The sequence below is a fragment of the Plenodomus lingam genome (genome assembly GCF_022343315.1).
Source record: "Plenodomus lingam strain CAN1 chromosome Unknown contig_14, whole genome shotgun sequence".
NCBI lineage: Eukaryota > Fungi > Ascomycota > Dothideomycetes > Pleosporales > Leptosphaeriaceae > Plenodomus > Plenodomus lingam.
The window spans coordinates 1,751,786-1,777,307 of record NW_027093932.1 but is presented as its reverse complement, the minus strand read 5'-3'; the positions used below and the strand labels follow the sequence as shown (position 1 = coordinate 1,777,307).

At 39.5% G+C, this 25,522-nt stretch overlaps 6 protein-coding genes across 6 annotated transcripts; 4 read left to right on the top strand and 2 right to left on the bottom strand.

The window, feature by feature from the left end:
• Positions 1 to 14: 14 nt before the first annotated feature.
• Positions 15 to 1,044, bottom strand: IAQ61_002678 (uncharacterized protein; the record flags this gene model as incomplete). The annotated part of the gene is made up of 2 exons (XM_066095654.1): positions 15 to 433; positions 522 to 1,044. 2 exons carry the CDS (start codon positions 1,042 to 1,044, stop codon positions 15 to 17), a joined length of 942 nt encoding a protein of 313 aa, XP_065954490.1.
• A 743-nt stretch (positions 1,045 to 1,787) lies between these two features.
• On the top strand, positions 1,788 to 2,424 carry IAQ61_002677 (uncharacterized protein; the record flags this gene model as incomplete). The annotated part of the gene is made up of 3 exons (XM_003843559.1): positions 1,788 to 1,935; positions 1,989 to 2,266; positions 2,317 to 2,424. The coding sequence occupies 3 exons, from the start codon at positions 1,788 to 1,790 to the stop codon at positions 2,422 to 2,424; spliced, it is 534 nt and encodes a 177-aa protein (XP_003843607.1).
• A 1,731-nt stretch (positions 2,425 to 4,155) lies between these two features.
• IAQ61_002676 (uncharacterized protein) lies at positions 4,156 to 5,229 on the top strand (the record flags this gene model as incomplete). The annotated part of the gene is made up of 2 exons (XM_066095653.1): positions 4,156 to 4,290; positions 4,393 to 5,229. The coding sequence occupies 2 exons, from the start codon at positions 4,156 to 4,158 to the stop codon at positions 5,227 to 5,229; spliced, it is 972 nt and encodes a 323-aa protein (XP_065954489.1).
• Positions 5,230 to 8,395: 3,166 nt separating this feature from the next.
• IAQ61_002675 (uncharacterized protein) lies at positions 8,396 to 9,070 on the top strand (the record flags this gene model as incomplete). The annotated part of the gene is made up of 1 exon (XM_066095652.1): positions 8,396 to 9,070. One exon carries the CDS (start codon positions 8,396 to 8,398, stop codon positions 9,068 to 9,070), a length of 675 nt encoding a protein of 224 aa, XP_065954488.1.
• An 893-nt stretch (positions 9,071 to 9,963) lies between these two features.
• Positions 9,964 to 10,566, bottom strand: IAQ61_002674 (uncharacterized protein; the record flags this gene model as incomplete). The annotated part of the gene is made up of 1 exon (XM_003843563.2): positions 9,964 to 10,566. The coding sequence occupies one exon, from the start codon at positions 10,564 to 10,566 to the stop codon at positions 9,964 to 9,966; it is 603 nt and encodes a 200-aa protein (XP_003843611.2).
• A 1,800-nt stretch (positions 10,567 to 12,366) lies between these two features.
• Positions 12,367 to 13,779, top strand: IAQ61_002673 (uncharacterized protein; the record flags this gene model as incomplete). The annotated part of the gene is made up of 4 exons (XM_066095651.1): positions 12,367 to 13,039; positions 13,091 to 13,438; positions 13,532 to 13,687; positions 13,745 to 13,779. 4 exons carry the CDS (start codon positions 12,367 to 12,369, stop codon positions 13,777 to 13,779), a joined length of 1,212 nt encoding a protein of 403 aa, XP_065954487.1.
• Positions 13,780 to 25,522: the final 11,743 nt, after the last annotated feature.

The following is a 25,522-nucleotide window of genomic DNA, read 5'->3' as shown; positions in this document are numbered from 1 at the left end:
CCACCATGTCTCGCTTATTCCCTCCTTCTCATCAATTTAAATCCTACTCTCGGCGCCATGTCAAGCTGCATAAAGCTCACGTGGCACGCCACGCGCTGGCACCTAAGCTCTACAGTCAAAGTCTTTGCCTCACTTGGACACGCGAATTCCACTGTTGTGCTGTTTGGCTTGGCCGTGATGTCTAGCACACCAAGCAACTCTCCGCGTACGGGGATGGTCGAGTACGCTAGGCTATCATAATCCAACTCTTCAATGCTGGAAGAAGAGGTAGCTGAGGGCGCAAGCAGCTGCCAGACTTCGATTTGCGTTACATCACCCTTTGTTGTGACGTCCTTGGCACGCCCAGACAACTCAGGAGGTGGCTGCCAGATCAGTGCACAAGCGTTGACGCCGGTAGAGGGGATCGGAAACCGCATAATGGTCGAGTCCTTTTCTTATGTTAATAGCTGAGTAAACACAGTGAATATGTCAAGAGCTGGTTGCAAGCAAGCAAGGAAGAAGAGAGACCTATTATGGATTACGCACCTCGACACTGATATAGACCTGCACACCCTGACCCCACACGGCATTCTTCAACTTCCTGCTCACGCGTGCAATTCTATCCGGCCAAGCATGGTAATAGGCAGGAGGGGTCAAGACCTTCGCGGCCCTCTCCAATCCCAGCCTAGGGTCACCATGTGGGAGCTTCTCTAGCTCAGAGTCGGAAAAGGGGTAGAAGTGGTAGTTGGATAATGTGGCCGGGAGAATAGCAACATTCACTGTTGAGAGTAGGGCTAGGGCGAAGGACAAATAAAGGACGACTTTGGGCAGCCTAGAGGACTTGGCCGACGCACAATCAGGGTGATTGTTGGAAGCCTCGAGTAAGGGAGAAGTGTGGTCGTCTTTGTAAGGCTCACTCTGGGAAGAGGAGGACTTTTCCGATGAAGCAGAATCTTCATGATCATGTAGTATGACCGGCGTGTACTTCGATGAGCCGGACTGCTCTTGGGAGGAAAACATGGCGGCAAATGCAGATGTGTTTGACTTGTCTTTGGAGAAGAACATGACTAGGTGCTGACAAAGGGTAGAGCGAGAATGAAGGAAGGAAGAAAGAAAGAGAAAGACAAGCCGTGAGCGATGGCTGGGTTAAAGTGGGCGGCAGCCCCTATGCTAGCAAATCGCCCGGGAAATGGGTCACTGTACGCGTCAGAGGAACTACGAGTCCATAGTGTAGATAGTCGAGACCCCGCCTTAGAAAAGAATAAGCGCCAAACACTGTCTCTTGAAGATGCCTGCGTCGACCTCAACGATCGGGCCGTGTTTTCCTTTTCCAAGGTCCTGCATAGATATAAGATTTCAGCTAGTAAAACTTTGATGTTCTGGAGTAATTAGACAAAAGCTAAAGTTTTCTTCGTCTATGGGACGCTGAATGTCCAATCGATTGGCCGAGAACTTCAGAAGACTTCTCGTAAAGCCAAGGTTTGATGCCAGCGTCCCATCCTTGTCACTAATTTGATCGTTAGAGTTGGGAATCGGCAGTCAGAATAGAGTTTTGACTTGGTAGGATACAGTTGGATCTACGGCAACTAGGTATTAGCGCTAACCACTAACGGCCCGGCGATGTGAACGGCTACAGGTGTATGACCGTGACAGCTCTTTATGACAGGTAGCAAGACTTGGGTGAAACTAAAGAAACTTGTGGAACTTTACAGAGATTGAAGATTAATCGACTCTGGCAACAGATCGTCTAAGCATACTTCAACTTACCTTCGCTCTCTGCACTGTGCTGCACTTGAGCTCAGCCAGCCATGCCTTTCCGCCTCGCTACAATCACCCTCATGCTTACCTACGGTATCAACCTCACAAATGCCGCCCATGCCGGCTTTCATGTCCAGTTCCCATGGCTGTCTCGTGGTCCAAAACCGAAGATCCAGACCGACTTTGATCCTTTCTGCGGTACGTTCCCTTTTAATTCTATTTCCACAGCATTGTTAGCTGATACGGACAAGGGGAAATAATACATAATCCTGGCAAATACGATCACCGCTCACGCACTTTCCTGTCCTTCTCCGGCCATCCTGGAGACCTTGTGACGACCCTCTATACCCGGAATAGAGTGCCCAGGAAGAGAGATGACTTTCCCCATGTCATTCTGCAAGATGTGCCTATTGCAACATCAGGGCAGCTATGCGTAAATGTCACAATACCATTTCCGACAGAACTTGACGAGATGGGAGTCATGTATTTTGAGGCAAGGGATCCTAAGACAGGAAATGTCGAGCACTACGTGAGTTACTCCGGCTTGAAACGATGGTCATTATGCTGATGGAAAAAAAGTGCTCCGACGTCAGGATGGTTGACATGACCGCTCTGCCTGAGGAGCATCCGGCTATGTGTGCGGCCGACAATAAGACGCTCATCCCAATGCCTGATGAGTATCTATAGATACGAGCTAGGGAACTACAACCTCTTCGAATTGCCGCGTGTTGTTCCTCTTGAATGTGCATGATGGGCTTGTTCAAGCGGAATAAATGTACCCAACTGAAGAGAAAGGCAAAAGAGCGTTCTGAGACAATGCATAGCGTTTTGAAATTTTAGATTCTATGAAATAGAATAGTTTAGCATCGCCCCATGAAGTCGAACGCCGTACATTACGCACTTGGTGCCTTCTTCCCGTCTTGACCTGCAATGGCTCCACATAATGGTCCTCTCTTACCTATGCATAGAACATACATCAAGCTTTATGCTGTGTCATGAATGCCTGGGTCACGTGTGACTCTGAAGGGCTTAGCCTCTTGGCGGTGCTTGCCCATAGATAGCTCCCATCCTGCTATACTACAGTACAAAACTGGTTTACAGTAGCTACCGGTATAGTAGACTAAGAAGTAGTTTAAGTAGAAGAAGTAAACCTAAAGAGGGTTTATTATACTATATATTCTATAAAAGTAAACTACTTTAATTTCTACTTCTATTAATCTACTAGTATTACGTAGTACGAACTAGTTTCCTACTAACTATTTAAGTATTTTACCCCTCCTTTCTTCAATCTTCTTCACCACCTACACCTCTACCACCACTGAACCGTCAGGGAGAGTAACCCATTCAAACAAGGAGAAGGGTTGGGGCGAGGTAGTAGATAACTCATGATAAACAAATTGGATTGAAAGGAGGATCGAGGAGAAGAAATTTCCATTGATAAGATGTGTTGGAGAATCAAGTGTCAAGTTGCCTAACGCTCTATCCTATGATCCTCCCCCCCTTTATACCATTATCCCACCCAACTCAAGTTTCAACCTATTCCGACTCAGACTAGACCTTGTTTTCAACCCAACCCACCGTGCCACGGCATACCACCACCTCCGTTATTACCGCCTCCTATTAGTGAAATATTATGACTTATTGTTATATTATATGTGTGTATAGCGTAAAGCTAATCTTCTTCACCCCTTTTAGTCTTAGTGAGGTATTATAGTGTATAATAGAAATACAACTACTTCTTATACTTAATTTAAACCCCTACTATAAAAGTAAACTACTACTTTAGATATATATGGCAGGTTAAACCTAGGTTATTTACAGCTATATAGTAAACCCCTACGTCACTATTCTACTGTAAACAATTTTGTACCGTAGTGCTAGACTAGGACAATATGATCACATTGCACACTGCATTTGGGCCCTCCTCACCGTCGGATACTGCACTTTACATCTCTTTCCAGTGCAGATGAATTGTGATAATAACACTGCTATGCGTAGAGCTCCTAATTGTGCAATCCACCGTCTGGATGTTGGCTTACCTACCCCGCGCAATTGTTAATATAGACTCAAGAAGGTTGCCTGTGATATTGAGAAGGTAAAGTGAAACTAAAATGCATATTTACCCTAGACCATCATGGTAGAAAGACTGGCCAGGCACGATCAAGGCAAAAGCTAAAAATGTTGAGTTGGAGGACAACAAAAACGGGTAATCACTCAAATCGAAGATAGTTAACCTGAATAATGCCATAAAGAAGACCAAAACATGGTTTTAAGTGTTAGATTCTAGCACGGTTAACAAGGTGTATGAAGCCTGGACATTATACACCTCTTTGTAGTACAATAAAGATAGTAGAGACAGATTGATATTCGTAACTTCTACATGTAATATCCTATGTAGCGAACGTGTTTAGTGAAGCCATGAACTTAGGAAATGATGCAAATTCAGTGGGTTGCCAAGGCCACCGTTGTGATTCACTCTGGTATGAACGAGTCGTATGCGTAAAGAGGGGCGATAAAGTTGCCAGTGGATTGCATAAATCGTCCGTAGAGCTCGTATAGACGTCTTTTGACTCCATTCGTGTGATATCTTGGCTGCCCGCGGTTAGGTAGTCGTTGTGCAGGTTCATGCCGTTATCTCTACTATTTTCATGCAAGCTCATCCTTGTCGACACCGTAGACATGACGCTTGGCAAGCTCATCTTTGTCGACACCGTAGACATGACGCTTGGCAAGCTCATCCTTGTCGACACCGTAGACATGACGCTTGGCAAGCTCATCTTTGTCGACACCGTAGACATGACGCTTAGCAAGCTCGTCCTTGTCGACACCGTAGACATGACGCTTGGCAAGCTCATCCTTGTCGACACCGTAGACATGACGCTTAGCAAGCTCGTCCTTGTCGACACCGTAGACATGACGCTTGGCAAGCTCATCCTTGTCGACACCGTAGACATGACGCTTAGCAAGCTCATCCTTGTCGACACCGTAGACATGACGCTTAGCAAGCTCGTCCTTGTCGACACCGTATACATGACGCTTGGCAAGCTCGTCCTTGTCGACACCGTATACATGACGCTTGGCAAGCTCGTCCTTGTCGACACCGTAGACATGACGCTTAGCAAGCTCGTCCTTGTCGACACCGTAGACATGACGCTTGGCAAGCTCATCCTTGTCGACACCGTAGACATGACGCTTGGCAAGCTCATCCTTGTCGACACCGTAGACATGACGCTTAGCAAGCTCGTCCTTGTCGACACCGTAGACATGACGCTTGGCAAGCTCATCCTTGTCGACAGTGTATACATGACGCTTAGCAAGCTCATCCTCGTCGACAGTGTATACATGACGCTTGTCAATCGTGTTAGAGCGGAGAGCCAAGTTAGAGGCAGGCACAGCTGCGGAAAGACTGGGGAGGATGTGGAAGCCGAGGGTGGCCAGGCCCATCAGAGTGAGAGAGTAACGCATTGTTGGAGTTTGGTGGTGATTGAATGAATTGATTGAAGGTTGAAAGAGAGAGAATCAAATGATTTGATCGAATGTAGGCAAAGAGAGGAGTTGTCTCGTTGGTGAGATGCCTTTTACTATTCGTCTTCCCCTTAGGTATTTATACATATCAAGATCCTAGGCAAAACAACTACTAAGAAAAAATATTTGGTCTGTTGCACCAAACCTGCACTTGCGTGAAAGGTGAGCACAGTACGGCAGTGAGATCGTACGATTAGATTTGATCATTTTGCACATCACTTCTCATTCTTGGCGAAAATTAAACCCTGATTTTATGAGAAAGATCAACAGTTTGCCGCCTCGGAGGAGATAAAACGCAATCATGATCGAAAAATGGAAATGATATTCAGCCCCAAACAGTTCAACTACAACCTAATAGAGCATGCCCTGCTGTTAGCTTATTTCAAAGCGTACATTAATGGGACTAATTTTACTCGCCTAGAGTTTGTATGTCAGAGCCTCTGTGATAGGGGAAGGGGTGGGTATAGGTAGGTGTGAATGCCAAGAGTGTCCAGAGACACGCCAGAAGTTTACCTACTTGAGCATGAACCTCCGAATATTGTGTGAATCTTTCATACTTACACCTACCTCCACCGGCCTATACCTCACACCCTTCCTTACTACAAAAGTCGAAATTAAAATTCTTCTTAAGCTGAATTACTCTCCTTGCTTTGCGATTGTGAATGAGCCACTAACCACTAAATTCCAACTCGTGGTTGACCGGTAATTGCGTTGTTGAGGACTGCATACTGGCATTTTCAACTTCCAGACTCTTGATAGAGTCTTGTCGCTTCATTTGTTCCCGTAAGATAGAGTTTGAACTCACACAATTATTATAGCAACGAGCTACTTTCCTTACAGAGGAGGCGCACTCGCTACAATTCTTCTTTTGTACTAGCTTACATCCCACAAAAAGGTTCCAGGATCAACTAATAACCCAAAGAGTAAGAAATGGAGGAAAAGTCAGTAAATTAGCCTACATTAAAGATTTTTGCTGATCTTAAGAGATCAAATTAAGTTTGGTCTACAACCGAGCTAAGCCTAGTTAGAACCGGTGAGACACCACAGTGCCGAAATACTTTTTTCGCACGAGTTCGGTGGCTTTAATCTCCTAGCGATGGATATAGGATTTGTGGGGTTGATTTAAGATTTATGTACAGCCTGAGGCCCTGCTCGGGTGCCTGCTGGTAGCGCGGAGAGTTTTGGTGCGGAGCAAGTGACAAACTTCCAAACAGTACTGAATAGGGCCTTGTTTGCGAAAAAGGCTATACTGTGACCTCTGAGCAGCAATCGAGCCACTCAGCTGCGGATATGCTGAAATTCACGCTAGGCACCCGACTAGCGCTTCAGGCTGTGTTGTACGTAGGTAACATGGCATCGCGCTGGCGGCCCGTCTTTGCAGCCTGGATCTTCGGGAACTACTGTAGGCTGCACCAAACCGTTATGTTCCTAATTCAAACAGACTTGAAAATCATGGCTTGCCGACCTCTTACATTGTTATCTCAAGAACTACATCTTGCCTCATTAAAGCGTCACAATCCAAAATCAAGCAGAGTAAATGAAAACGTCCGATTAACTTTCACTATTAGGAAAATTTAGCAGGACATATGCTTCGGTTACAAAGCATACAAGCCGCTCCTCTTTATGCCCGATGATGCAGTGATAGGATTGGCATTTTTTTTTGCACCAAAAACTTAGATTAGCAACATGCGCTTTGCATTGCACGCATATGATGTGATCTGCTAAGAAGCAAGTACATAGAGGAGATGCACGATGTCATGATTCTGTCAGGCCACGGTGTCTACTTCCACGGCGCCAAAACAACCACAAAGATACATGGAATCTGTCGAAGACAGATTATCCATGAGTAATATAGCCCATATCTTTACAGATTCATTGAGTGAATGGGGGTTTGGGGCTAAGGAGTGGGTAAGTGAGCTATTCAATTAGTCATCTGGAAGTAAAGTTGGAGGAGGGATCGGATGGCTTACCAGTTCACTGCATTGCGGGATCGAACGCGGTATTATCGTTGCGCTGGAGTCGACTATCTTCTAGCGACAAGGTTCCAGAGATGCAGTAGCGAGACGGATGCGAAGTATCTCCAACCTTCACACTAAAAGCCTGGATGGGCGATATGGAAACCGGCTAAGCTTCTTCGATCGCCAGGTTTGAGATATGTGCACGTCGGATTACATACCTGCTACCTTCTCTCCTAAATTGAGACAAAGAAGGTTCAATAGGTTGTCAAGAAATTAGTAGACGACCATACATTGATACTCTGGTGATACCTTGTGCTAGGAAGGTACTGCGATAACTTGGGGAAGCTACGGTGGCAGAGATACAGTCTGTTGTTCGAATGTTCTCCTACCTACAAAACAAAAAGAGAATAATCAAAGGGACACGTATGCGCATGGACTTTATATTTTGAGAAATACGGAGATTCCAAAGAGATTACCCGACTACAGTATACACCAGGTATGGAGAGGCTGCTATGGTCTCGGGATCAGTGTAATTGTTCGTGAAGGCCACAACAAAATTGTGTATACTTTGCCAATGCAAACGTATGCTCAAGCCATAACAGCAATTCGAGCCATATAATGGGCGTAGCAACAATTTTTTAGTACTATTAGAGTTTAACTCTATTCGTCTTTACGAAAATTCCAATTATACTTAAAATTAGAGAGTACGCACTATGGTTCACACGTAGAATACATAAGTAGCCCTTTTTAGATAACTTTACTGATGGTGTACGACTCATTGCTGAACCTGATCCACGTACCTTTCTGTCAAGTCGGCAATCGCAGCGACAGAAGGAATCAGGGCTACATTTTGTGGTCTCATAACTGTCGTTCAAACTTCATTATGAGTGCAGATCCAGTAGTTTGAGGATACTCTCTAACGAGGCAACAAAAAGCCTGGGATTTGCTTCTCTGATTACTAGCGATCCCCATTTTTTTAACGAAAAAACTCTTTTTGATCCAGAGATGATCGAAAAAAGCATATTGGTAGTGCTTCTCCTTCGCGCGACTTGCCCACGGAAGTGAAAGAGTAAGTGAGCGTAGATGTATTAAAACACTTCTTCTACTTGCAGTGTTGAGCTATCTGATTGTCTATCTCAGCTACTGTCAACACACCCCTCTACCAGCGTCGAAACATGTTCCCCAAATCTCTGGCAGTCCACCTATGGGGGCCCCTTCCAGCCTTGATTGTCGGCCTTAGTATTTGTCTTGTGCTTAATCTTGGCGCCCTCATATTCTCCGTGCGTATCTTAAATCGCGGAACACGAGACTACAGTGCGTCATATCCCAGACCCTTTTCGTCACATGCACGACTGAATATCGTAGGCTTTCTCGACGGAGACCGACCTCGCGAGCTCCCTATAAAGGTCGGCACCATCCAGCACGCCTTCCACGACGATCCAGAACACTACCATTTAGAAGGCATGCCCGCATGGGCTGAATGGAACGCGATGCGCCCACTCGGCAAAGGGTACGTCTTTTTAGGAGAGGAGCACTTCGCACTCGGAGTTTCGATGTGGCATCAGATGCATTGTCTTAATCATGTACGCACGGTACTGATCAACGGGGACGACGGGTCGGATCATACAGAGCACTGCTTCCATTATCTACGACAGGGCATTCTTTGCGCCGCGGACACAACCCTGGAAGCGGGCGGCACGCACATGAAATTGGCCAATGGGGATCACGTGGCAACAGGGGTAGGAACTGTGCATACTTGCAGAAACTGGAATCAGGTGCACGATTATTTGGAAAGCCAACATGAGAAGTGGACTCCAGATATGTATCAGAGGTTCAAGGATGCTAGTTGAGATAGTGGGTTTAAACATTTACCATAGTATTACGGGCCCAGTAATCTAACACAATTTGATTTATGTTGGCTTGTGTGGAAATCACTTCTCTTTTTGCGAAGCATATGATTGGGGGTGCAGTACCAGTTGAGCAGTGCTAAGTACCTTCGGAAATCACACCGTGAGTTGTACGATCTCTGATATCATTATATCACAATCTTACACCATCGATCCAAGGTCCTCTCTCTATTTTGGGCCTTCAGAAATGGTGAATGATTTATTGTATCCTATTTTCTGCACAAAGAACAGGAAGATAGGGATGTGTCTATTGACAAACAAAATAGTGACGATTTTGACTCGAGTGGACGTAGCCGGAGATACAGATCGAGATTGGCGAGGAAGGCCAGAAACGCCACAGAGTAGTTTTGCAGAGTACCTATTCTTACAACACTGCAAAGGAATAAATTCCTGGTGCTCATCAAGTACTGAGTTACTACTTGAGGTGTTTTAAATAGTCCCCAACTCTAATGATGCGTGTATATGCTGCACTGATGTTGTCATTGTTCTCTCAATTAATGTTTAGGCATGACCCTGATACTATCAACCATCTGAATCGCACGAATACTACTTCTGCTGTACCCAGCGTATAGTCAAAATCTATGACTAGTATCTGTCACTCCTCATCTGCATAAATATAACACAGCGGCCAACTCTTTGTATCAAGCACCATCCTCGTCGCCACAGGCACGCTGTGAACGTCAAAGGGCATAAGATAATCTAAATGCGCATGAAAGTCGTAGCTTGGATCACTCATGTTATTCGGCTTTAATGGGGCGCCAGAGAAAGCGGCGAAGTTTGATGGGTGGTGGCGCTGCCACTTTACAAGTTGTCAGTGAGTTTGGGTTGCAGCAGACTTATGAATCAGGATAGCAGCATGGGGTATTTTGACGTACCTCACTCCACAAACGGTCAAGCTGGACATGATGCAGCCAAAATAGAGGATCATTTGGCGTAAAGCCTAATGCCATACCCTTGCAATCCTCTTTTGCCAGTGCCTTCGGGCAGTCTCCCGCTAGATCGCCCCCAATAAAGTCGTGTAAGTGGTTGTGCATTTGTGTCATTGAGTACTGAAACCGAAAGAAATCGCCCTTGGTTTTCTCGGTCGCGTTGCGCACAAAATCTGGGCCAAGAGTGCGGTTTTGAGGCCGCTCATTGGGATACCAACCCGTCAAGAGGGTCAGATTCCTTCTCAGTGAGTGTGGGATAGGCCAGGCAAGCTTGAAGTTTCCAGTGGACAAGCCAAAAGCGCCCGTAATGACGGTACAGTCCGCCTCGGGAGAGGAATCGCAGTCTCCCGTGTTGCCGAGCCCGTATACCGGCGAATCCTCGAATACTGGCGAATTGAACAGGTCTGCATGATCGCGCGACCAGTCCCAGTATGGTGTTGGCCCGCTGTAACCGCAATTGTGACGGAGGGAGGCGTCGAAGAGGTAGGTAAACCAGCGGTCTATGCTCATGTGAGCATGTGCTTGTGGGTAGATAACAGCAGAAAGGGACGAGAGAAGGGAATGATTGAGGGAAGAAACGCACGCCACGGCAGGAAGTAAGCATTCCTATGCACACTTTGCTCCAATGCTGCGTGCGAGTAAGAGAAGTCGTCGTACAGGCTCCGCTTCCCATGAAGCACCGTCTGATCATTCTTCAAAGATAATCGTTCGTGTCGTATACTTGCCAAACACTGGTCGGCATTAGGAACGTACACATGACTGATGGATGGAAGGAGAGCCCACCTTGACAGCCCCCACCCATTCTGCTTTCTCACCATATGTCAACGTCCGCCACTCTTTGCGTGTCAGCAGCTCGCTACACTTTTGGGGTTGTGCCTCATTCCCTTCGAGCGCGTATGAGTGAGGGACGCTGGGGAAGACGGCGAGCATACATAGGATCAGATTTAAAATGCCCATTGCCGTCATGCAGCCAGCAAGGAGACAAAGAGCAAGTGCGAGGGCCAGAGGTCGAGACAGTAGCTGTAATGGTACCTTAGCAACCGAAAACCTACCTAAATAATCCGCGACTTGTTCATCTTCTCTTACAGCATCTTTATTACTGAGTGAATGACTTTCCATTTACTCCTGGAATTTACGCTACAGGTGGACCTGATGAACCCAAGTCAACTGGAGACTAAGCTACCGCGAGATTACGGAAGTAGTGTATCTCGTGTCAATCTACGCTAATACTAACTACCAGTATTTAACGTTGGTTAGCGCGAGAGTTGCAAACTTCCAAAACTCTTTAAACTTTGAAACTCTCTGAACTATCCGGACCTTCTCGAAATGCTAAAACCTTTGTACCACTTACTATGAAAAAGCTTGTGCGGATCATACACTAGTAACATTCCATAGTAAACGCCGTGTGCATACGTCTGTCACCGAGTGCATAGATTTTGGCGCGTGCTTGAGTGACCTCCATACCCCTACAGCTCACCCTTTTCAATCTCTCCAGAGTGTAGAGAAACTTGGAGGGTTTCCCTTACTTTAAGTGCACACATAGCCTATGTTTAATAGCTCAAGATCGACGCAATTTGCAGTCAAGTAAAATACCTGGTCCTGCGGATCTACTGATTTACAGCCGGACAGACTTGAATACATACCATAATATCGCATGTCCCGTAGTAACTGGCCTATGGAACCACAGACTTCCTATTACCGGTATAGTCTTACTTCAGCCCTCAAAGAACTAAAGAGCCATGTGCTTTCGGAACAGACTTTAGCGCTGCCTTGCTCAGTAGTTTCACAGTTTAGCTCAAGTTCGGTCGCGCCGCCTGTCAAATTTTTTAGTGGAGCATCTAGATTATGAGTTGCCTTAGATATGGAGCAGCCGCAAAATGTAGTCCTGCTTACGAAATTTTTGCAAATCTTAGTTCGCGTGGCGGCAACTTCCTAATTTATACCGAATCTGACCGTACCAATACTGCATAGATAGTCTTCTTAAACCTTAAAACATGCATCAGCGGTTCGGTCGTATCTCGTTTCAATAGCCACGAAACAGAAATGATATAGCATCCATTCTGAAATGCTCTAACCCTATACATAATGACGTCAGAAGACCTGACTACTACTAGTATGCACATCTTTCACCAAATGATGCGATACTGTATCATCTGCTTGTGTTGCCTTTCTTGCCTTCTCACCCTTCCATACTGCTCCTGACGACAAAACCCTCCCCATCTACGTCCATCTAAAATCAAAAGCAGAAAGATGCGCACCTCGATCTATTTTACCCGCTTTCTTACTCCACTCTTCTGCATCATTTTCCCTATGTATATCGCCCTGCGAGGCCTTGCCTCGCTGTCTGATCTCGTTCTTCTCCTCTCTTCCATCTCTGAGCGTGCTGAAGCCCTTCAAATCGCGCTCGCTTCACCGCCTGCTTGCCCTCTCCCACCAATCCTTACAGAAGGCTTCGAGCCCTCTATCAAGCGCGTCAATCCTGCCCGAGAGGCGGAAGGCGGAATAAAGAAGACACGCTCCTCTGTCCCGGTCAGATTGGCGCACACCATCAACTCCTTTGAACAGTATCCGACTCTCGCTAAAGGGGTGCTCGAGCGGAAGCATGGGCGATATGCCAAACAGGCACCCGCACAGAAGGCCATCAGTGATGAACTAGGCTATCCTGCTCACTTTGAGAAAGCCAGGAAAGGGGTCGAGATGAACGCCCGGTTGGCGGAACAGGTTGCGAAACTTGCGAGACAGGATTACCAGACCGGCCCACAAGCGCTTGGGGACGAGGATGACGCAGATTTTGGTGCTGTGGACAACGCATTTCTATTGCTCTCGCGAGACTGGAGTGCCTATGGCGCACTGGAAAGGCAGGCTGTATTTCCACCTGTGCTGAATGGGCTCCAGCAACATTTTGGTGAGAATGGAATAGGGAAGAAGGTGCTTGTTCCCGGCAGCGGTATGGGTAGGCTTGCAAGTGATATCGCTGATGTCGGTACGTCCATATATTTTATTGAGCTGAATGCATGACCTTACATCGACGCAGGTTACGACGTTACGGCCAACGACATGGACTACAGCTCTATCCTGACCTACCATCTGCTAACGAACAATACAAATTCGCTTCACCAGCACACCGTCCAGCCCTTTGCAACAAAATGGACACATCAGGCTAACCCTTCCTCACGCTACACTACCTTAACCGTGCCTGACCACATGCCGAACAAGACTGTCAAGCTCGTGGAGGGCGACTTTTTTGAGCTGTTCCCCCAGGACGGTGAATTTGACGCAATCGTCTCGCTGTTCTTTATCGACATTACGGAAAACGTAGTTGAAGTTCTGAGCGAAATCCATCGGCTGCTGAAGCCTGGTGGAGTGTGGATCAATATTGGACGTATGCTACCCTCCCTACCGCTTTCCTCCAAACACTAATCTTTGCTTTTCTTATGATGTACTCACTGTAGAAACCGGGCTGACATGTGTACAGCGCTGAAATATGGCCCCCACACTGCTCTCCAGCTCTCCGCAGAGGAAGTGCTTCAGCTGGCAGATATGCTCGGGTTTGATGTGGACCTTGCGTCAAGGAAGTCCATCGATAGCTTGTATAGCTCGCAGCCGGATCTGTTGTTGAAGTACACTTATGGTGAGTTCCTACTGTTTTCTTGGAAGAAGTGATCACAATTACTGATGAGATGGGCAGTTACTCAGTTTTGGTCGGCAACAAAGAGGTTGTGAAACGAGGATTCCTTAGTCTTTGCATTCAGCACTGAGCTATAGACCTTCAAGACTAGCACTTGTGCAATTTGTTAAAACCAGAAGTGTGCAATATCCGACGATAAGGAGGGCCCAAATGCAGTGTGTAATGTGATCATATCGTCCTAGTCTAGGAGGATAGGAGCTATCTATAGGCAAGCACCGCTAAGAGGCTAAGCCTGTTACACGTGACCTAGGCGTTTATAATATAGCATCTACCCCCTTCTATAAGGCAAACGTCCTTATAAGAAAATCCTTAGATAGTAACTAGTCTAACTGCCGCGACACTCTTAAATCCCTTTACTAGGCTCCCCTATAGTAGTAGTAGTAGTAGACTTATACCTATCTTATTTATTATTATCCTTTAGGTATAAATCTATAGTAGCTTAAATAGCTATTTATAAGGTAGTAGAATGCTTAGTAGTAATAGTCTTATAGTAGACACCTATTAGGGCTTTAGAGGGATTATATAGGCTTTTTCTAATATTATATCTATAGATATTAAGGGCTTTATATACTATAAGGTATTAAGTAAAACTATTTTATTATAATAAATTAACTTTTATAATATAATATCCTAAAGCTCCCTATTTATAGAATAAATGCTTAAGGTAGTTAAACTAGAAGCGTAGGCTTGTAGTAATATTATATATTAGTGCTATAATTACTAGTAAGGTCTTAGCTTAGGTTCCTATAACTAGTATCTAAGGTTATTTCTAGAAGAATTCCTTTATATATCTAGTAGTGTTAAAGATTATAAACTAACAATCCTTACCTATTAAGGAGTTAATAGTAAGGACTAGGACTACTTAAAGACGCTTAGCAAGGATAGTCTTTCCTATGTAGCAGGCTTCCTTAGTAGCTTTATTAATTATTGCTAGTAGTAGGTAGTTATATGCGTTATATAGGGACAACACTAATACCTATTCTACTAGTACCTCTTAGAGTTATTAAGTAAGATTATATAGAGTAATAATTACTATATTTATATAGTACTATAATCTAGAGGTATCTTAGACTAGTATTATATCTATAGTATTAACTACTACTAGTACGTTATTAATTCCCTATATCTAGGTGTTAATATAGCATACCTCCTTCTTGCGCTTAGGGTTAAATAATCCTAGTATAGCGCTTACCTCTATTATATTATTTAATTAGAGCGCTAATATAAGTAATATCTAGTTAGTAAACCTAGATATTTAACTTAATACTTAGATTAGAAAGCCTATGCTACTTAGTTAGTATAAGGTAGAGGTACTAATCTATAATTAAAATAGATTATCTAGCTATAGTCTAAAAGGTTAAGGTCCTAGCTAGTGCTAGTCTCCTATAAAGACGTGTATTTCTAAGTCCTAATAGTTACTTATAAAACTAGCTATCTTAAGGTCTCTAGCCTAGCTACTTTCTTTTAGGCAAACTATATAAGCCTATTAGATAATCTAAAATCTATATATATTTATAACTAAGGTAGTATAATATACTACTACTACTAATTATATAATAACCTGCTAACCTTTATTAAAAGTAGTCTTAATACCCTTCCTAGCTTCCTTGCTTAGCTAACGTGTAGTATCTATATTAGTTATTACTATTTAGATATCTTTTAGTTTATCTATAATAAAGTCTAACTTATCCCCTAACTAGGTACCTAGGACCTCTTCTAATAGGGGCATTCTATCTATTCTAGCTAGCTAATATAGGTAGTATGCGATAGAACCCTCTACTATATTAAAGTGTTTATCTGTAATACCTGTGTATTAGTTTTAGAAGTGTTATAGGTAATAGTTAAGGATATTAATATTAGACTAACCTTTAGAGTCTTAGTGTTCCTAATAGAATAGAGGAAGACCTAATCTATCCTCCCTAAATCCTAGGTCTAATATAGTAGTTAGGGCTTTTAGTTTAGAAGGCTTTAAATAGTAGTAGACTACTATTTTTTTAGCTAGTCCTATATCCTTATAGTATTTAGTTATAATAGATAAAAAGGTCTTATAATTATAGTCTACTATCTTATTCTATACTAAATAGTAGGTTACCCTACCTAGCTCCTATCTATTAAGGTTACTATTATTATACCTTATAGTTAGTAGCTTAATTATTAAATTACTATTAATAATTATATTGTTAACATTATTCTAGATTAGGATTCTAGCGTAGGATAAATGCTTTAATGTGTCTAAATTATGCCCTAATTTATTATTGTCTCTAAGTATATCTATAACCTCTAACTTGCCTAGATCCTTAGTGCTATCCTATTAAGCAATCTACTTGTCGTCCTTACCTGTAATTATTCTATTATCCTATTAACCTTTAGTATTAGTATTATCCTAGATTTCCCTGGCCTTAGGGTCGCCCTATACTACCTAGTTATCTTATCCTACCTCCTTAGTAGCGTTAGGTACTATAATAGGCTACTTAGTTATATACGCTATGTACTCTAAGTCCTATTATATTTGCTTATAAGAATTAACCTTTATTATAAGGGTATATCTAAGGAGCATCATAATACTAGTAAATATCTTGCCTAACCTAGAGATTTCTAAGAGGATTGCTATCTTTATACGCAATCTATTATCCCTCTATATCCTTACTAGGTTCTGCTAATAATGCTTTAAAATAGAGAATAGCTATTCCTAGAACTTATTTATAGTACCTAGTGCTAGGCAATTATATAAGCTTAAAGCTTAGTAGTATTAATAGTCTTTATATAGAAGTATATTATAGAACTAGGTTAGGACCTCCTCCTTACTCCTAAATAATAGAACTAATTTACGTAGGACTATTATACTTACAAGGTTATTTATTAGTCTCTTATATTCCTTATCCTTACCTTATACTAAGACTATAATTAGTATAGTGTATTAGAGCTATACCTAAGCTTAAAGCTTTTCCTATAATAAGCGTCCTATTTACTAAATTATTAGGGATGCTTATTGCTTTTAATCTGCTAGGCTGCTACTCTCTTTATTATAAGGGCAATAGGTAATAATATAAACCTAACCTATTCCTATAGCTAGACATAGGGGGACTACTCTCCTATTCTATATAGCTAGGGAGACTATATCTTAGAAATTATTAAAGTCTAATTAAATATAATTACTAGTAGTAAGCTTTAGGATAGATTTATCTATATTTTCTTCCTTAAAATAGATATAGATACTCTAGTTAAGTCTATTATATTAGGTGTTAGGGACAGGATAGATAGTAGCAACCCCTTTATATTTATAATTCTACATACTAAAATATTACTTAATTAGGGTGCTAAGTCCTGCGTAGTACTAAAAAGAGTTAAACGTCTTAAACGCCTACTTTAGGGTTGTAACAAATTTAGGCAGCATCTCTATCTATTTAACACCCTTATTAGTTAGGGATAGGTTAAGTAGATTCTTATATATTATTATTAATAGGTTATATTCTATAGACTAGTTAAATTAGTTAAGGATTAACTAAATTATAGGAAGAATATTAGTCCTATAAAAGAGTATATAGATTTATAGAGCGTAATATATAATAATTTAAAGATTCTTATAAGAAGTTAGTATATCTATCTTTTTAGTAAACAAGTTAGCTATAAAAGGTAGCTTATTAGTAGGAATATAAACTAGTATTAGATAGTGCCCTACTATAAGTAAAGTATATAGCGTGTTAATATACCTAGGGTTAATATTAATAAAATAAGGGAAGAGTGCCTATAATGTAGGTTTCTAGTATAGGTCTATAATATTCTAGATATAAGTAGAGCATATATATTAATCTTATACGTAACTATTCTCTTTTCCTAGGGTAATAGGAAACTCTCTAGGGAGATAGGCGTTATAGTAAGTTAGGTAAACCTTAGTCTTATAGCTTAGCTACTCCTTTAGGTAACTAGGGTCTATAAAGTTATATTTAACGTAGAGGCCTAGAAAAGAATACTCTATAAGGTCTTTATAGATAGTAGCTTTTACTCTAGTCTTCTTATTCTATCTAAAGTTCGCGGCCGCTTCTATCTACTTAAAGATATTTAGCTTTAGAGGCGCTACCTTGTAATAGTAGAGCTAAGTTTCCTAGTAGTAAGCCTATTTTTAAGCTTTAGACTATTCTAGCTTATTACTCTTATCCTTACGCGCCTAGTAGGTTAGTAAGGTAACTACTATAGTATATTTATTAGTAGACTACTAAACCTAATTAAGCTAGGCTTTAGTAACTAGGACCTCTCTAATTAAAAATACCTAACTAGATTAGAGTAGGATAGCCTTAAGCTAGTTTGTGCTTACCTGCTATTGTGCCGTGGTATGGGATGTATAGGAGAAAAACAAGGTTTAGCCTAAAAAGTTAGGCGGATTGAATAGTATAAAGGCATAAAGGATTAGAGGATAGGATAAGTATAACTCCTATAGACTTTACTTAAACTCTATAATATTATCTTTTTACTTATATTTCTATATTAAACCTATATCCTCTGCTATAGGATTACTACTATTAAACCTTGCCCCTCCTACTTCTCCTTGTTTAAATAGGTTACTCTCCCTAATAGTTTAAATAGCGAAGCCTAAGGGGAACTTATCTTATCTTAGTAAAGGGGAGGGCCTAGTAGCATATAACTAAAAGGACGTTTCTCTAAGTATAAGGAGGGCAGAGAAAAGTTAAAAAATAGGTGGTGTTAATAATTAATATTGTTAAGGCAAAAATAGTAGGCCTATATTAGGACGTAGCTAACGCGCGTTAGTAGGAATAGAGTAACAACACTAAGAGGCTAACTAGAAAATATTAGAAACACTAGAACAACTAGAACAACTAGAACTAGAACAACTAGAACTAGAATAACTAGAACTAGAATAACTAGAACAATTAGAACTAGAATAACTAGAACGACTAGAACTAGAACAACTAGAATAACTAGAACTAGAATAACTAGAATAACTAGAACTAGAACAACTAGAACTAGAATAACTAGAACTAGAATAACTAGAACTATTAGAATAATTAGAACTATAAGAAGCATTAGCAATACTAGAAGTGCTAGAACACCTAGAATATTACTACTAATAGAAAAGCTATAGTAAAGGCTACAGGATAGTGTGCGCTGTTAGCAGGAAAATAGGGCTAGGCTAAAGTTACTAATATAACAAGAATTCACTAAAAACAAAATATAGTCTATAAAAGTAAGAGATAGGAAAGAGGGGAAGTAATATAAGTAAGTAGATACTAACTTATCTAAGAATTTTAATTAATATTACTAGTTTATACACCTCCTTTAATATTTATAGAAGCCTACTACCTTAACTAAGCCTATCCTTTTTACTAGGAATAATACCTAGAGAAAGTAATATTACCCTAGGGTTAACTAAAATAGAAACCTCTAAACCCCTAAGAAGAGTCCTTGTCCCTATAAGGCCTAGGAAAACTAACTTTTAGTTCTAGGGAAGGGAGGTTATAGAGTTCCTAGATAACTATAACTACTAGGTAGAAAATAGGGGGCTAGATAAAGTAGATTAGCTAAAAATTCTACTAGATTTCTATAATACTATATACAGAACTTTTGTAAAGAAGCTTAGACCCTACTAGAAGTAAGACTAGAAGGAGCTACAGGAAGCTATAAAGGAGCACTAGAGGGACTAGGATATAGCCTAAAGGATAGGTACCTAAACCTTCCTAGATACGTATATACAAGAAGCCTCTAGAAACTTCCTAGGACTCTTAGACTACTATACTAATTTTATAGTGTATAGTAATGCCTGCCTAGTATCTAAATAGCTATATAAAAGCAAAGTTAGATTTTTCTTCTTTAAAGGGTTACCCTAGGTAGATAAAGAGCTAGTCTTGCTTAGTATACTAGGAGGGCCTAATAGTAATAAGGTAGCAAGCTATAAGCTAGAGAAGATCTATACCTATATTAAAAGAATCTATTAGTAAAGAGAAGGAATAAAATATATATTAGCTAGCTAAATAGAGGAAGATACTTAGTAGGTATATTAGATATTAGAATTAGTAAAAGCTATACCTATAAAGAAGGAGATTATAGAGGTAGCAAAAGGCATTAGAAAGGAGTAAGCTACTACCTAACTACTACTAAACGTTAACCTAGAAATAGACTAGTTAATTAGGGTACTAGGAAAAATAAAGATAAGTTTAGCTAAGGCTAATAGGCTACAGGAACACTACGCAATAGGCCTACTACTAAAAAGCCTAGCAAACTAGCTCTACTTTATTTTATATATAACTAACGCTAGGATAGAGCAAGGAATATATTAGAATACTATAGTAATTAGAGGGTTACTAATAAACTAGCTAAGAACCTAGGGCCCTACGTAAACGTTAACTACTTAGCTAGGGCTATAGAGTTATAAGGGGTATAATAAGAAACTACCTACCTATAATATATATGGATTAGAAACCTACCTAGTAAGGGACTACCCCCCCTAGCTAGAACTTATAGCGCTAGGGTAGGTAAGCACTTCCTAGAATCTAGAAATAAGGACTAAGACATTTTACTATAGACTATTATATAAAAGACTAGGGCAGGTTACTAAGCTAGCACTATAGAACTATACTCTTTACTAAATAAAGAAAAAGTTGCGTAAATACTATAAAGTTACTAAGGATATCCTTAGCTAGCTAGTATTATAGGTTAAGCTAGAACTATTTAATAGAATAGATTTAAGAGGCTAGTAGTAGAGGCAGACTTAAGGACTAGACTACCTAGTAGTAAAAAGAGCGGGAGCTAACGTAATATCTTCCTAGAATTAAGGATTAGAACTAGTAGATACTTAAAAAGAATATAAGTAGTTCTTAAACTATTAAATACTATAAACTAATAAGAAAGACCTAGTAGTAATAACGCTAGATTATATAGACTTAAGATATATTATCCTAGGATTAGTAAATAAGAATACACCTAGGATCCACGCCTCTATAAGGGAGAAAGAAAAGCAAAGGGACTAAGTCTTAGAAGAAGTAAGGATAGGATTAATCTAGAAGCGCAGGCGAGGAAGACTAGCATAAAACCTAGTAAACTAAGAAGAGGGAGCAAGTAAGGAGATAGAACTTAAAGAGACTCTAGAGATTCTATACCTAGCTTAGGCCTATACAGACCCCTTTGTAATAATCTAGCTACTAGATAATATAGGTAAAGGCTATATAAATTTAGGGCCTAATTAGGACCTGCTAATAATAAAAAGAAAAGTATAGTTTAAAGAAGTAAAGAATAAAGAGCTTAAGGAAATAATGCGCCTAAGCCTAAACTAAATAGTAGCTACTTTTCTTAGATAGGAAGTCTAGGGAATTATAGTAGCTAACCTACTAGAGCAAGATTATCTATAGGAATAAATTAAGACGTTATTACAGGAACCCTAGAATTAAGTCCTGCAGGATAATAACTACTTTAGAGGGGTAAACATAGTAGAGCTAGGGGGCCTAGAAGGTGCACTAGTCCTAAATAGGTATCTAAAGGGTGCGCTAATTTCACCCTTTAGATATATTAACTAATTAGAGAAGCTAGAGGTAAAGAACCCTATACTAGGTTAGAATAATATACGCGTAATGCTAGAAGTACTTAATACCTAAGTAAGGCTCTAATTTAGATAAAACTTAGATAGATATAGAAAAGATTTAGTTATATAAGAAGAAAAAGATAAGTCTTATACTAACTAGGAATTAAATTAGATAACTCTCTATATAGAACTACTAACCTACTAGACTAGTATAAGGGGGAATATAGTAAACTACCTAATTAATATAGGGGTATAAATAAATCTCTTAAGATTAAGTGCTGCGTGGGCGTTATAGGTACCTATTAAGATAATAACCTAGACCCTAGGGTATACGTAGGGGGTAGTCATAGCTAATAGTAGGATAGACCTATTTATTAGAACTGCGTAGAATATACTAGTACGTATAGGGGAGGTAGAGACCCTAACTTATTTTAGGGTAATTATAAACCTAACCTGCTTAGCTATATTAGGAGGGCTATAGTATACCTCTACTAGGCTAGCTATTTAGTATAATATCTATAGGAGGGTTACCTACTAGGTGCTATCCTTAGATAGGGAAAGGAATACAGTCTTTATAGCCTTAGATTTAAAGCAGGAAGATAGAGATAAAATAGAAGAGAAAGACAAGTTAGAAAACTAATAGCAGGACCCTTGCTTAGGAAAGAGATCCTATAAAATTAATACCTAGGAGATAAATGCTATATAGTAGAATATATAGTATATTTAAAATTCCTACAAGAGGTAGACTATATAGAGCTATAAGTAGGATTTAGTAAATATAGATAACTATTTACTATAGAAGATAAAAAGATACTAGAAAAATAGGTAGCATAAACTATAGGATATAGTGTAGCGGCAAGCAAAGACCTATAGGCTATCTAAGAGCTAAACCTAATATTAGTAATATATAAGCTAAATTAAGGTGTATAATAAAAATTAGCGTAAATAGTTACTAAGGTAAGCACTAAGTATAAAAAAGTTAGCAAGAAAATCTAACTAGTAGACAACCTAAAAGAGAAGGATAAGGATATAGAGTTTAGAAGGGAGGACTAGAAAATAGTAGCTAAGGAAAACTAACTACTAAAGCTTAGTATTCGCGAAAGAGTTAACCTTAGCCCTTTTAACTATGTTTTTAAGAAAAGATATATATTATTTCTAAGAGGGTCTAGGCTAACTACTAAGAGGATATAAGAATAGAAATTTAGTCTAGACTTATTAGTAGTAGAAAGGACTCTATTTTAAGAAATAATTCTTAATAGAGAAGTAGCTATTACCTTTAACTTTAGAGAAAGTAGATATATTACTTAAGACGTTAGCCTGCCTTACTAAATAAAGATAATCCTGTATAAAGCATAGTAAATACATAGTTTCCTAGTAGCTAAGGTAGTAGAAGAAGAATTTATTTAGATATTAGAAGAGCGTCTAGATTAAGGAACACTTAAGAGGTGTAATAGTCTATACTAGAACCTATATTTCTTAGTAGTAAAGAAAGATAAGAAGTACTAACTAGTCTAAAATGCTGTCTATATAAATAAGGTTAGCTAGAGGGACGTAAACCTACCTCTAACTATAGATAAATTCTCTAAGAAATTTACTATATGCAAGATATTATCCCTAATAGATATATTTTTAGGATATAACTAGATTACCCTTTACCTAGATAGTAGAGATATAACTACTATACACACCCCTATTAGCCTACTATAATCCTGCACTATAGTATAAGGAGCAACAAACTTAGTAGTAGCCTTTTAAAGAATTATAATAAAAATACTACGTAATTATTCCCCTTATATAATACTATTTATAGATAATATAATAGTAGGGGGGCCTAAGACTAACTATAGGGGCAAAGAGGCGCTTCCTAGGGTCTAGAGATTTGTGCTTAAGCATGTGCAGCAGCTTAACTAAGTCCTAGTAGATATTAAGCAAGTAGGGGGTATAGTTTTAGGAAAGAAATATTATTAGGGTATAGCTTATCTTAGCGTTGTAGGCTATAAGGTTAGCTTTAAAGGAAGATACCCTAACTATATAAAGGTAGAAAAGATTATAAAATAGCTAGAATATAGAAATATAAAGGAAGTCTAGATATTTGTTAGGATCTATATCTACTACTAGATATAGGTTCCTAGCTTTGCAATCTAAGCAAAGCTATTATTTATACTCCTATAAGGCAACACTAGGTAGATATAGGAAGAACTATAGAGGGTAGTAATAAAAGAGCTTAAGTATTTTATTACTATAGTACTAGCCCTAATAACTATTAATTATAAGACTAGAGGGACTGTCTACCTTATAGTAGACGCTAGTAGGAAAGGCGCAGGAGCTTCCCTAGAATAAATAAGGCTAGATAGAAGGTAATATCTATGCTAGTTTAAAAGTACTGTGTAGTTAAAGTCTAAAGTAAAGTAGCACTCTACTAAGCTAGAGTATAGAGTAGTGCTATAGGCCCTAAAAAAGTTTAGAGTTTAGCTCTATAGAACACTATTTATTATTAAGATAGACGCTTAAACCTTAATTACTTAGCTTAATTAGTCCTTAAGCAAAATACTAGGAGGGGTAATAAATAGGTAGCTTGCTGCTATTTTAGTATAGGACTTTAAGATTTAACATATTCTAGGCAAGAGGAATATAGTTATAGATACTCTATCCTAATATCTAAAAGAGGATAGATAGGAACCCCTAGATAAAACTAAAGATAACATTAAAGACTTTATTAAGTATATAATTACTAACGTAGAGTTATATAATCTAATAAAGGATAAAGTACTATATCCTAAATATAGCGCTTAGTTAGAAGGAATTACCTAGTTTCTAGTTAGGTTTAAAATCCTAGACGTTCTATAGAAGGAGTTAAGGGTATAGAAGAAACGAGCCTTAAACTTCTTTATAAGAGATAGGTTCCTCTTCTATAAGATATCTTAAAATATAGTAGTAAGACAAGTAGTTAATAATAAAGATGTTAGGATTGCTGCTATATAGGAAATATATTACCTTATTAGTTATTATAGGGTAAATACTATCTACTTAATAATAGCTTAGTAATATTAGTAGGAAAGGATATATAAGATAGTAAGGCTTACTCTATATATATATTATAAGTATTAGAAAAGAAGTAGTAAGAAGAAGGTTAACATGCTTACTAACACCTACTCCTATACACTATAGGAGATAGTAGCTATTAATGTAGTCTACATGCCTTATAATTCTAGGAAATAATTCCTAGTAATAGCCTAGGACTATTTAAGCAGGTAGCCTAAAGCACAAGTATTACTAAATAATAGATTAAAAACTATTACTAAATTTATATACAAAGATATCCTATATAGATAGAGTATAGCGCAAAGGATTATAGTTAATAGGGGGCCTAACTTCTAAAAAGTTATTTAGGATTTAGCTACTATCTATAGCATACGTAGGGTTTAGATCTCCGCCTATAACCCTTAGGCTAATAGAAAAATTAAAGGAGGGTATAAACTAATTATTAACGCACTTGTAAAGCTCTAGAGGAGCTAGGTCTCTAATCTACTAATAGTACTCCTAGCTAACTAAATATCTATTTAAGAAAATACTAGATACTCTATATACTAGCTAGTTACTAATTAGAACCTAGTGCTCCTAATTAAACTAGCTCTTCTAATATAGCAGACGCTTCCCTTTAGGCAGATAATAGATAAGGCTTAGCTACTAGTAGTAAGGGCCACCTAGGTTAACCTAAGAGATTAGTTTCTTAAAGATATAGTATTAAGAATTAAGAGGCTGCGCTTATAGAAGAAAGAATATTAGGATAACTATAAGGAAATTTAAAGAGAGGAAATTAGCCCTAGCTTATTAGTACTGCTATAGGATTTAGTCCGCTAGATAGATATATCTAGAGATAGGAAACTTAGTAACAAATAGCTAGGTCTATACCTAGTAGCGCAGAGCTTTCTAGAGTTAGGGATATATTAGCTAAAAGATTTAGATAGAACTAAGTTCGCATATATAACACTAGGCTAGAGAATAAAGATCTTCTACTAGAGAAGCTAGGATAAGGTAAACTAGGAAGACTAAGGACTTATAAAGTTATAGGATAGGGCACTATAGGAAAATAGGCATATCTTCTAAGCGCTACCTGCGTAGTTTAATAAGTTAGGTATAGAGGGAAGAGAAGAAAATAAGGAAGTTAAATTAGAGAATTAGGACTAGGAAATCCTGCAACTAGATATAGGCAGTCCTACTCTTAAGATTAGACCTAGGACGCTCTTAGA